We start from the raw sequence: 12931 nt of genomic DNA, 5'->3' as shown, positions 1-12931 counted from the left end.
AGGTGGAGGAGCTTCGCTGCACTCCGCGGACCACTCCGCGGACCGGACCAGCCGGGACTGGACCGGGGTTCACGAGGAGTGTGTGTATGTGTGTGCGTGCGTGCATGCATGTGTGTCTGCACTTGGGATGGGGGTGGTGGCACGGGGGAGGGAGGGCGATGTGGGTTACAAAGCTGCCATCTAGAGGCGCCTTCCTGCAGTGTATATAACGACGCAAGTGCAGCCCCGGAGCTCACAGTTCCTCCGGAGTGCTCAGCCCGCCCGGAGGCAGGGAGCCCAGAGCTGAGCCGGGAAGGCGAGCGCCGCGCCAGAGCCCAGCCGGAAGGTAAGGAGACGGCTCGCTGCTCCTGTGCCCCGGAGGGAAGGCGGGGAGGCGGCCGGCCGGGTGGCTGCTCTGGAAGCTTGAATGGTCTTTTTTCAGAAGCTTCTGTTTTCGTCGCGGGGATGGGTGCTCACGGAGGCTGCAGGTCTGCGCCCCGGAGAGCCCGGGCTGGGCTGCAGAGTGCGCCTGCGACCCCGGGGTGGGGCCCCTTTCCTTGCGGAGAGGCGAGAGGGCCGTCTTCCCAGGTCCCCGGTGGAAGGACCTCTCCCGGTGTTGGTGGGGTTTAGGAATCTGGGGTTGATTTGCTGCCTTGTGGCGGTTTCAGCTCCAGTAAGCAGGAGGCTTTGCAAGAATGCAGACCGCTCGTTCTGCTCCTCGCAGTTGGCACCGGGGTCCGCGCTGGGCACCTCGCGTACCTGTTTCACTGCTGGTAGAACGACCGCAAAACAGACAGACTCGGCCGCGCGTGAGGAATTCCAGAGAAACGCGCACCTTGTTAAGAGGCGTCCTGCAGGGAGGCAGAGAGCCGTGCGGAGGGTCCCTGTGGGTCTGGAGGGTGTTCGAGCCAGTGCTTCGTGGGGGGGGGGGGGGCAACGGACCCTGGAAGCCAGGGGCGCTCTGAGGCTCAGTGTTAAGTAGAGCTGGGCTTCTGGTCTCTAGATCTCAGTCAGCCTTGCTAACCTGAGTGGAGTATTTCTTGTGCTCTTAGAAGGTGTTCAGTCCAACTTCAGCTGGGGGGCAGGGGAAAGGCACAAGTGTGGGGTTTTGTAATTTAAATACACTCTTCAGGTAAAAACATCAATTTTGTTCAGTGTTGTTAGCATGCTCAAACCTTCAGGAGGGGTGTCTGAGAGTAAGAACTTCGGAGTGAGGTCAGAGGTGGGTGGTTAACCGTGACTTGTAATTTCCAGACAGAATGAGAAGTTATAAAAGTCAGACTGGCTGTCTCCCTTTTTACTTCCTCGCCCTTTCTCTTTTCTTTTCTTTCTTTCTTTTATTTTTCTCTCTTCTCTTCTCTCTCTCTCTCCACAACAGAATAACTACATTTTCCCAGAAGTAAAAATGCTCCCGCTCCCCCCCACCCCCACGAACTGTTTACAGACCTTTGAAGGTATCTGGTGCAGTGACATCCCCTGAAAACTTCATTCTGTAAAGTCTCAACGTGGTAACTTATTCTTCTCTCTTTAGGCGCAGATGTTGCCTTTGTGTGTGCGCCTTTATTTATGCCAGGAAAATGCCGAGATTAAATAGGCTTGTCTAGCAAAGAGAGGGAGGCTGCGGGTGCCTGAGCTCTCCACAGATTTCAAATGGATAAACTCCTGGTCCTCCGTCCACCAGCGTGGGGCTTCCCCAGACGGAAAGCCCTCTCAGGGGAAGGCACGGTTGGGCATGGGAGCTCTGGCTTGGAAACAATTTGCTCTTTTTACCCCCTTCTCTGCTGTAAACACTTGCATGTGCACACAACTGCTAAGCTCCGCGGCCCCAAGCTCTTGGGGGGCAGGGTGGGGAAGGGGGCAGGGGGCTGCATGGGTGGAAAAGCAAAAGAGAAAATTGAGAAATGCAGGTGGCAAGGCAAAAGAAATTGGGAACGTGCCTGTGTTTTGTTGCCCATCTGGTCGTTTCTTTTTTTTTTTTAATTTTGCGATCGTAAGGAAAGTTTTGGAAAGTATAGCCCAGGCAGCTCGCCTGAGCTTAAAAGGGAGTCAGGAGTTGGGAGGCGAGGTTTCCCTCTCTTAATAGCAAGTCCCGAGGGAACTGAGAAGGTATCATGGTTTCTAGACAGGCCCAGAACAGGCAGAGCATAAGCTTTCTGGATAGAAACACACACACAGACACACACACACACACACACACAGACACACACACACACACACACACACACACACAAATACACAAAAAAACCCTATTTACTCGGGAACAGTGGCTTTTTGTACGCTCAATCTAGGCAGCGGGGCTCCTGTTTTCCAGGAGACACGGGGGAGGGGGGGAGTAGGTGGAGGTGACTCAGACCTGAGGGTGACAGTCGCTCTGATGAGAAGAAACCTCCCTCAAAGGATTTCAGGACCCGATTTCCCCCAGTGACTGCAGAACTCGACGGGATCAGGGGCTGGGAAGTGCTTGTACCTCTAAACCAGGCAAGAGGAGAGGAGCTTAACTTTTCCTCTTGGGCACAAAAGGGGCAGGAGGATGGCTCCCAAGTGGGCAGGGTTTTTTTTAAAGTCCAGCAAATTATAGCTCCAGGACACATATTTGCTATTTTTAAAGGCAAGCCAAAAAAAAAAAAAAAAAGAGAGAAAGAAAGAAAAACACGGTTCATTTGGGTGGCTCCCTGCAGGGATATTAGAATGTTAGATTTTGATTTTGTTACATAGAGCCTACTATTTGGAATTGGAGGGTAAAAGCCCATTATTGCTTCTGATGAAAGGGACGGGGTGGGGGGGGAGGGGTGGATTGCTTAGTTTTGTAGTGAAGATTTTGCTGAGCCACAGGTAGGTTGGGAAGCTGACCTGTTGTGTTCCGTTCCCAGTGCCCAGACGGTGGAGAGGCTGCGACTGTCTCAGGTGGCCGTGAACTGCTTTTGGCTGAGGGCAGGGACAGGGGCGTGGGCAGCACGGGGTCCCGGCAAGCTGCGGGCTCGGCCGGCCAGAGAACTGGCCTCTTCCACGTTCTCGCCGCACCAGGTGCTGCTGTGAGGATGGCGTCTCTGTTTGAATAGAAGCGTCTAAGGTTACGCGGCGTTCTCCTGGGAGCCCCATTGTGTGTGTGCCCAGAGCCAACAGCGAGCAGGCCAGCGGCTCTCAGCCTGGCTGGCCTCCCGCTGCCTGCTCCTGCTCCTGGGCTGGGTGGGAGTCAGGGCTCTGGTTACACTGGGCAGACCCAGGCGGCAGCCTTTGTGATGGGGGAGCCGGGGGTCCGCCCTGCTGGGAGCAGTAATGCTCACTTCCCTGTCTCGCAGCTGAGCACACAGACCAGATCAGGTTTCTGGATGCTGGGTGCTGTTTTCACCCCGCAATATCTAAACGGACAAGAGTGCCCTCTGTGTTAACGTGACGTGATGTACGAGTGAAGACCGGGGTGGAGTGGGGTGGGGTGGGGTGGGGGGGGGTAGGTGGGCTACATCTGAATTAGGGTATGCCCCCCCCCCTCTGTTATTTTCCAAGTTCTCAGACGACTCAGAGCAGCTGCTTCCTCGTGTAAACTGGGATCACTCGGGGTCACTCGTGAGTGTGTGGTCAAGTCAGCATTGTTTTCTGTTGGCTCGGTCACAGGGGACGGACCGCACCCCAGTCTGCGATGGCCCCAGGAGTCTGTCGGGGCTCCCAAGTGTGTTCCTGGACTGTTCCATAGATTTATGGCAAGATTGGTGATTTAAAAACACAAAAACAAAAAGCCTCCACAAAGCAAACGCTCAGTCCCGGGCCACTGCCTCCTGCTTCTCTTCGCTGTGTGGATTCTCCTTATCTAAATGCCAGCCCGCCAGGGAGAAGGGGTGGGACTCTCACAGGACACTGAGCCCCCTCCCCACTGGGTAAAGTCCCTGGGGAAGTTGGGGGTGAAGAGCTTGGTTGTTGGCCTGACCTGTGGTGGTGCAGTGTATAGAACGTTGACCTGTCATGCTGAGGTTGCCAGTTCGAAACCTTGGGCTTGCCTGGTCAAGGCACTTATGGGAGTTGATGCTTCCTGCTCCCCCCCCTTCTCTCTCTCCCTCTCTCTTCTTTGAGAATAAATAATAATCTAATAAATAAGCAGAAGACCTTGGTCACCTGAGGTAGTTGGCCCCTTGTCCTGTGCCACCTCCCTTTCCAGGCGCACAGCAGTGAGAGAGAGGCAGAGGCTGAACAGGTGGTCTTGTCTGGGGACAGCACCCCCAGAATCGGTCCTGGGAGGACGCCAGCCCCCCACTGCAGAACGCTGATACAGGACACTGGTAGGCAGAGGTCCCGATGAGCCCCGGGGGCCAGACGGCCCCTTGGTGTCGGCACGGGGGCCTGGGCCCCGCCCGGCCGCCTCATCTTCTCTGTCCCTGCGCCGCAGCACCCTGCACGCCTCTGTGGTTTGTGTCACCTCCATCCTCAGAAGCCTTTTCAGCACCCAGGCCACTTGCTTGCTCAGGACCACTGTGGCCCTGCAGGGACAGGCCCAGCCTGACCCCCACCCTTGGCCTCAGCCAGAGTGGGTGACCTTCCTCATGGCAGGTCGGTGTCTCCTCACTGCCCCCTCCTTTCTCCTCAGAGGCCCCCAGGAGCCCCCCTGAGTGGAAGTCCCTCACCTCCTGCTGCAGGGCGGTCCCCACGGTCCTCTGCTTCCTGCCCTTCTCGGTGAGCTGGTGAGCGCTCGCGGGCAAGGACGTGACCATGCGGGCTCAGTGCCCCCGAGCGGGGCCCCTCAGAGTGGAGGCCCCACAAACACCTGGAAGCACAGAAAGGAGAGTGGCTTGTCCGGTCAGCGGGGCGTTCAGGACGGTCTTTTCTGGACGCCCATTTCCGGGGACTGCCTCAGACCTCTGGTCTCCGTGGGGCTTGATTACCTGTTGATTCATTGGCCATTGATGGATTCATTGAGCGCCTACCTCAGGCCAGGCCACTTTGCCCGCCGTGTCTATGGGAGGATGAATGAGACCTCGTGGAGGTGTGGGCGTGAGGAGGCAGGAGAAATGTCAGCTGGGCCAGGACCCAGCCCGGAGATCCCCGGCCCAGGCGGGAGGAGGGGGGACGGGAGGGGCAGAGGGGGCCACGGGGAAGGGTCTTCCCGGTCCGGGACTGAAAATGACTAACATATTGAAGGCGGTCTGGGTTCTGAACGCCGGCCAGATACCTGAGCGCTTTGGCAGACTGTCCTGGACGGAGTGACTGTGGGCCCAAGAAGGGACAGTTTAGGGCACCGCAAATCTCGGCTCCCGCTGGGACTCTGAGCCTGGAGGCCTCTGGTGCTGGCTTGGATTCCAGCCCCCTGGGCGAGCTCGGCCAAACCATTTGGATGCAGCTAAATGCCTCAGGCCTCTTGCTGCCGCTCACTGGTTGTCAAGGATACTTGGTGGGTGAATAATGAGCCTGGGAAGTGAGACCTCTCGTCTCCCAGATGAGTCCCCGGGGACAGAGAGGAGCCCTTCCGTCGTGTGGGACTTGCAGGAGTAGCTGAGGCCCTCTGCGGACCCCAGGTGGGGCTGGGCGGGCAGACGCCGGTCTTCCGCGGGCCTAGGATACGCCACTGCCCGTTGTGGACCCGTGATACCCTCTGAGTGCAGGCGTCGGATGGAGACTCCGGAATCGAGGTGGCGCACAGGGCAGGGACAGTGACCTCACTGCCTCTTGCTCTCACTCAGGTCCCTGTGGTCCAGAAACGGGGAACGCGAACCTTTACTGCTCGCTGGGGCGGCCCGGCCTCCATTAAAATTTACATAACTCTTTTATTTTTCAATTACAGTTGACATTCAGTGTTGTATTGGTTCCAGGTGTACGGCCTGGTGGTTAGACGTTCCTATAACTTATGAAGTGATTTCCCTCCCCTCCTCTCCCCCGCCATCCGGTAAGTTTAATACCCACCTGGCACCGAGCACAGTTATTACAATATTATCGACTGTATTCCCTGTGCTGTACTTTACATCCCCTTGACTATTTTGTAACTGCCAATGTATACTTCTTAATTAAAATTTACATAATTCTTGCTGTCAGGTTTCAAATAATACAGAAGTTTATAGAGCCAAAACGGTAAACCCGCCCCACTCCCCGCTTTTCCCCTAACCCCCGCCTTCCTGGCCCAAAGTTTGATACATAATTTCGAGCTTTCTCTGTGCGGGTCTATTTACACAGAGTAAAACACATAATTAGGGAGGACTGAGCTCTGAGAGTCCAACGTCCCCCAAGTTCACGGGCGTTCAGCTTCCTCTTAGTTTTCACAGCTAAATGATATTTCAGACAGCAATACTCCGATTGATTGAACCGTTTCTCTAGTTTCTCTATTGCTGGGCATTGAGGTCTTCAGTGTTTTTGTTTTGTTTTGTTTTGTTTAGCTGGCCGGGAGTCTGGGCTTTGATCACATTCTTGCACAGACACTCTGGGAACCCGTGCATCTTTCCAGAGGAGGGATGTGTGAGCGGTGAGGTCACGGAACTGGAAAAATCTTCTACGCGATGCCCAGTTTCCCCTCCCGTCGGGAGCCCTTTTATGTGGACGCCTGACACCCCACGTGTCTGTGGTGGGGCGCGTGCTCCGCCCCGCCCCGGTGTGGGCTCCCAGCCACAGGGCAGCGGGCAACGGGCAGCGGGCAGTGGGCAGCGGGCAGGGTCGATGACACCAGGACGTTGCTCCTTAGCGCCGGCCCCAAGAACTGCAGGTTTTACTCAGGCAGGAAGTGACAGGTCCTGGGGGCAGTGAGGGAGCCACCCCCAGGTCCTGGTGGTCATCAGTGCCACCGCCACCTCCCAGCAGAGCAGACCAGTTCCACCGGCTGCCACAGGAGCTCACACGAGTGTGCACAGGGCACACTCAGCCTGATACACCGGCTTTGGCCGGAGGGGAGCAGGGCGGCCTTGGGGGGCGCTCGCTCGGGGAGCTCACGCGGCTGCAGAGGGTTCAGTGGGAGCCCCCTCCCTGTCTCCACCCTCAGATTTTGCCGGGCGTTTGGTGCCCAGGCCTTAGGGACCAGGCACCTCGCCTGCCTTTTCTCATCTTTGTTCATATCAGGCTCTGAGCATCCCCCCACCCCTCCTTGTTAAAATCTGAGCCGGTGATTTGGGCGGATTCTCTTTTTCCGTGGCGGCCGCGCGTGTCAGTGTGAGGGCATGAAGCGGACCCGCCCGGACCTGCCCGGACCTGCCCGGCCCACCCCGGCCTCCCGGGCACACGGAGGGCAGCCAGGCCTTCGCTGCAGGGCACGCAATAGGGGCAGTTTGTCTCTGTCAGATCATAGTCTCTTCTCTGGGAACACCCCCAGCTCCCCAAACTGAATACATGATCAACCCTGAGAGGACAGGAGGCTGCGCTCTGCGGTGGCCTCTCTCCCTCCTGGCTTCCCCTGGAGCCTCAGAGGAGTCGGTGGCCGGACTGGTTTCTGCCTCCTCTCCCCGAGTTTCCCTTCCTTCTCTGCCCCCTAGAGCCTTCCGCGGCGGCGGGCAGCGGTGGTGGTGGGGCACTGGTTCCCAGAGGAGGACATGTGAGCCTCTGGCTTCATCTCCTGGGCGGCCCGCTGCCTTTCACAGCCCAGCACCCCCCCCCCGGAGGACCCCCACTGCGCTGTCCCGGGGGAGGATGGTTCCCAAGGGAGGTGTGCCTGGCCCATAAGTGACACTCCTGGCTCAGAGGACCTGTGGCCAGCAACTCGGGCTTTTGATGCCCGGCCGGCCGGGGCAGAGGCACTGACCCCCTTTCCCACCGGGGCGGGGGCTCTGGGAAGGTGTAAGCTCGCAGCAGCCCGTACAGAGGAGGGGAGGGCCCAGGGGGACACATTCGCCTGCTAATTTCCTGGGGACCACTCATGACAGGCAGGTGTCTCTCTCCTCGGTTTGTGCCCCTGGCCCCTGGGTAGGTCTGTCTGTCCATGTCCGAGTGAGCGTGGGATCTCCCTGGGGGGTGAAGAAAGATGTGGCGGGGGGACTTGGCATTCACTCAGGCTAACAAACACTGGGGTCATTTCTTTTTCTTCCGGCCCCTGTGATGGGCTCCAACCCCAGGATTTACGGCTGGGGCTGAGGCTTCGTTGGCGGTGCCAGTGCGGGCAGAGGAGGGAGCCCCAGCCAGGCGCCAGCCGAGCGGCTCCCCAGTTTCCGGCCCCAGCCCACCCCTGTCGGGCTGCAGGCCCGTGGCTGGTCCTCCAATCCAGCTCCTCCACTCTGCCCGTCAGCAGTGGGGACAATCCAACTCCTCCACTCTGCCCGTCAGCAGTGGGGACAATCCAGCTCCTCCACTCTGCCCGTCAGCAGTGGGGACAATCCAACTCCTCCACTCTGCCCGTCAGCAGTGGGGACAATCCAGCTCCTCCACTCTGCCCGTCAGCAGTGGGGACAATCCAACTCCTCCACTCTGCCCGTCAGCAGTGGGGACAATCCAGCTCCTCCACTCTGCCCGTCAGCAGTGGGGACAATCCAACTCCTCCACTCTGCCCGTCAGCAGTGGGGACACTGAGGCTGGGGGCGGGTGTCTCGGGAGGCAGCAGAACATGTTTCATTTCTCGAGGACTCTGTTCACTGACCCCGAGGGTGAACCGACTGCCCACCTCTCCGTGGGCTCCCGCCTGTCCTCTGTGGCGGTCACCTTCAGACGGGCAGCAAGGACGCAGCGACAGGACGCTTGTCACCGAAGGAGGGGAGGCGAGTGACGTGGGCGCGAGCGTCTGCTGTGTGTCAGGGTCTGCGTCAGGGCCGTGCGCTCTCAGGCGCCGGTCGCCGGGGACGCGCCAGGCAGACGGGACAACTGGCCTGAAGTTAACCCCGAGGCGTGAGGAGTCGGGGTCCCAGACCCAAGAGCACCTGCCCGGGGGGGGGCTGCTCCCGGTTATCCCTTCATGCCGCGAGCGTAGCCACCTGGGCACTGACCCACAGACCGCTGACCTCCCTCCTCCGGGGAGTTCTCATGTGGGACCTGGAGTCCACTTTAAATTAACTTGGCAAGTAAACTTGGCTTGGCCAGTCGTGACCTGGGACAGGTTCCAAGGAAGGACAAACACCGGTTCCTCCCCAGGACACGTGATTATTCTCAGTCACCCCCCCCCCCCCCGCCTCGTTGTGCAGACCCTCAGCTATTCTGTGGAAGGATTTCAGGGCCGTCGGGGGGACAGGTCAGGAGTAGAAGACAGCCGCTGGCAGTTCTCAAGGCCAGGGAATTTGTGGAGAAATCATTTCCAGGCACAGGGTCTCCTCAGGGCTGGATGCCGGGCGTGCCTCTACATGCTGACCATTCCCAGCTTGGCCTCACGTCAGGTCAGCGGGGAAAGCAGTTGAGAAAGTCGTCGGCCCCTCCAGACACGCAGTGGGTGGCGACCCTTGTGCTTGGGGTGGGGCTGGGGTCTTGGCACATGTCAGCGGCTCTTGCAGCAGTTGGGCGGAAGACCCGGCGATGTCCCCGCGGCTGTGACAGCTGGTTGGTCGCTGGCCTTTAGTGGCAGGTCCCGTGGCAAACCCGGAGTCTGTGGGTTTGGCACACGGTCAGGCGGGGGGTGCTCCATCCACATGCTGACCACGTCTCGAGTGACTTGCATGTCTGCTGTGGGGGGCCGGCCCAAGACCCAGGTCCACATGCAGATCGCATAGAAAGGCCAAAAGAAGCGCTCGTCCCGGTTTCTAAGACATGAGAGCAGGATACTTGACATATACACATCAGCCCCAGGAACAGATCATTTCTGCCATTTTGGGAGTGTGTGTGTGTAGGTAAAATGGCTCCATTGTCCCCCCCACCCCGCTGAGAACTAGCGTCCCCCCCAGTTGCAGTATAGCTGCTGCTCAGCTGCCTGACACTTCCCTGGTCCCTGGACTGTGTTGATTTCACACCCTGGGCACAGCCAGGCTGGGATGTCTTGAAGATAAAGAAAGCAACACTGTTACTTTGGGCACCACGTGGGTTTAGACTCTGGGTATTCTTTTGGTTTTGTTTTTGCTGAATTCTGTTACAGTTGTTCTCTTTGCAGCAATTCTAACAGAGCTGAGGGTGCGTGGGAGCTGAAAACGCATTTGGACTGAAACTTGAATGTTTCCTCACGAAGCTGTTTCTCTTCCCTCTTTTTTTTTTTCCGGTTGGCTTGTCGGCCGGCGCAGGTGCCCGGACCGCCGCCCTCGACGCCATGGATCTGCACCTGTTCGACTACGCGGAGCCGGGGAACTTCTCGGACATCAGCTGGCCGTGCAACAGCAGCGACTGCATCGTGGTGGACACGATGACCTGCCCCCACATGGCCCACAAGAGCGTCCTGCTGTACACGCTGTCCTTCGTCTACATCTTCATCTTCGTCATCGGCATGATCGCCAACTCCGTGGTGGTCTGGGTGAACGTCCAGGCCAAGACCACCGGCTACGACACACACTGCTACATCTTAAACCTGGCCATCGCCGACCTGTGGGTGGTGGTCACCATCCCGGTCTGGGTGGTCAGCCTCGTGCAGCATAACCAGTGGCCCATGGGGGAGCTCACGTGCAAGGTCACCCACCTGATCTTCTCCATCAACCTCTTCGGCAGCATCTTCTTCCTCGCCTGCATGAGCGTGGACCGCTACCTGTCCATCACCTACTTCGCCAGCGCCTCCAGCCGCCGGAAGAAGACGGCGCGCCGGGTGGTCTGCGTCCTGGTGTGGCTGCTGGCCTTCTGCGTGTCCCTGCCTGACACCTACTACCTGAAGACCGTCACGTCCGCCTCCAACAACGAGACCTACTGCCGCTCCTTCTACCCGGAGCACAGCGCCAGGGAGTGGCTGATCGGCATGGAGCTGGTGTCCGTGGTCTTGGGCTTCGTCATCCCATTCTGCGTCATCGCCGTCTTCTACTTCCTGCTGGCCCGAGCCGTGGCGGCGTCCGGCGACCAGGAGAGGCACAGCAGCCGGAGGATCATCTTCTCCTACGTGGTGGTGTTCCTCGTGTGCTGGCTGCCCTACCACGTCGTGGTGCTGCTGGACGTCGGCTCCGTCCTGCACTACCTCCCCTTCACCTGCCAGCTGGAGAACTTCCTCTTCACGGCCCTGCACGTCACGCAGTGCCTGTCCCTGGTGCACTGCTGCGTCAACCCCGTGCTCTACAGCTTCATCAACCGCAACTATCGGTACGAGCTCATGAAGGCCTTCATCTTCAAGTACTCGGCCAAGACCGGTCTCACCAAGCTCATCGACGCCTCCAGGGTGTCGGAAACGGAGTACTCCACTTTGGAGCAGGGCACCAAATGAGGCCGGGGTCTTGGGGACGCGTGCGTGCGTGCGTGCGTGCTTGCTTTCAGCTGGGCCCCCCTCACCCGGGGGGGGGGTGCCGCCACACGTCCAAGAGCTGAGCAAGGGACTCGGGGCTCGGGGACTTCGGGGAGCGAGGACTCGAGTGGAGTGATGGGGGGAAGGTGTTTCAGTGTTTCGCTAAGCCTGCTCCTTCTCTCTCTCTCTCTCTCTTTCTCTCTCTCTCTCTCTCTCTCTGCCGCCGGCATGGTGGTCTCAGGGCTATGACCCTGAGCGTGCGTCACGGCCACCAGCCGGCGTCGCCTGTCAAAGCCGGTGGCCGAAGGGCTTGCCCGCACTTCTGTACAGTAGGGACCGTCTGTGTTTCCTGCAGGTTTTCTACGGGGGTTTGTATTTAAGTGCTAAGACTTTATTTTCTCACTGTTGGTGTCCCTTACCCCATGTATTTGAAAGTTTAAGTCTTATTTCCGATGCCGTACGTACGGAAGTAGTGAGGTTGACCTGTTTCCGGTGTGGTCGTTTTAAGATTAGCTTGACTTCGGTTCTGACTCGAAGGGTGGCATCGAGCGTCAGCTGTTGTGAAATTTTATATCTATATCTATATCTATATATCTATATATCTATATCAAAGTATATAACTATATGCCAGCCTCGGCGGAAATGTTTAATTTGCGGCAGTTTTATATCTGTTGTGGCTTTTGTACCGGCGCAGGGTGGGTGGGGGAGGGGGGCATGGCGTCTGCGACCAGAGCTGCCCTGTAGAGCAGTTTCTGACCTGAATAGTATCTGTAAAACTTATACTGAGAAACAGACAAACAAAAAACAGCAAGGAAGTCTGTTCTGGGCTGTGCTCAATCAAACCAGCAGTCACAGGTCCGAGAGTTCTCTCAAGCTGTAAAGTTATTTTTTTAAAGAATAAAAGATTTTTTTTTTTCCTAAAAAAGGCCTGTGAGTCTTCATTTCAAAAGCACGTTTGGCATTTCGGTGGCGTGTGTGATGATAACGTGAGGACGCACGGAGCGTGTCCAGGTTGACATGTAAGGACCACGTTGACAGGGAGAGCACCGCCCCACAGCCCAGAGGGCTGACTTGGACGCAGTGATAGAAAGAGAAAAAAAAACGTGAGTGCGTCGCGTGTGTGAGGTTTTTTAATTTATTTATTAAAACGCATATTTATTTAGAAGTGGAACCGAACGGGGTCGCAGTGGCCCACAGGAGCGCGCACGTGTGGGGTGAGCATCGCTAGCGCTGGAGCTGCTCATTGCCTCGTGTGCCCACCACCCCAGGGTCAAATCATTTCTCCGTCCCTGTATATTTGGTCCTTTTTACCCCCTTCCCTCTGGTAACCATTTCACTTTTATTTTTTTATTTTTCCCCCCACGTAATGTGTCCAGACAGTTGGTACTGACAATCTCCTGCCTGCTCTCGGCCCGAAGGGTCTAGAGCCCAGGACCTGCCGTCTCCGGGGCCACACGTCACGGCCCCTTCTGTGACAGAAAGCCTCATTTCCCTCTTTCTGTTCTGGAAAAAACTCTTCATTCAAAGAAGAGCCCATCAGTGACTCTTCCTGAGGCGAGGGGACGAGTGACACACCAGATACCCCTGCTTCGCTCTAGGAAGAGCCCCCTCGGAACAGTCGACTGGGCTGAGCCCTCAGCAGCTGGACACGGGCCACAGGGACGGCGGAGACGGCGGCCGGCAGGTCCGTCTGGGCTGGGCAGGAGCTCACAGGAGGCCTGGCTCCCCAGT

The 12931-nt window shown here is 57.8% G+C and overlaps 1 protein-coding gene across 1 annotated transcript; it reads left to right on the top strand.

Annotated features, from left to right (window-relative positions):
• Nucleotides 1–215: 215 nt before the first annotated feature.
• Nucleotides 216–12111, top strand: ACKR3 (atypical chemokine receptor 3). The gene is made up of 2 exons (XM_066232608.1): nt 216–325; nt 10068–12111. The coding sequence occupies exon 2, from the start codon at nt 10094–10096 to the stop codon at nt 11180–11182; it is 1089 nt and encodes a 362-aa protein (XP_066088705.1). The 5' UTR covers nt 216–325; nt 10068–10093; the 3' UTR covers nt 11183–12111.
• Nucleotides 12112–12931: the final 820 nt, after the last annotated feature.

This window comes from Saccopteryx bilineata, chromosome 5 (assembly GCF_036850765.1).
Source record: "Saccopteryx bilineata isolate mSacBil1 chromosome 5, mSacBil1_pri_phased_curated, whole genome shotgun sequence".
Taxonomy (NCBI): domain Eukaryota; kingdom Metazoa; phylum Chordata; class Mammalia; order Chiroptera; family Emballonuridae; genus Saccopteryx; species Saccopteryx bilineata.
This window is presented reverse-complemented; position numbering and strand designations above follow the sequence as displayed.

Bases quoted from the DNA above. Each gene is read 5' to 3' on its own strand.
- ACKR3 (XM_066232608.1), top strand. From the start codon at position 10,094: ATGGATCTGCACCTGTTCGACTACGCGGAGCCGGGGAACTTCTCGGAC.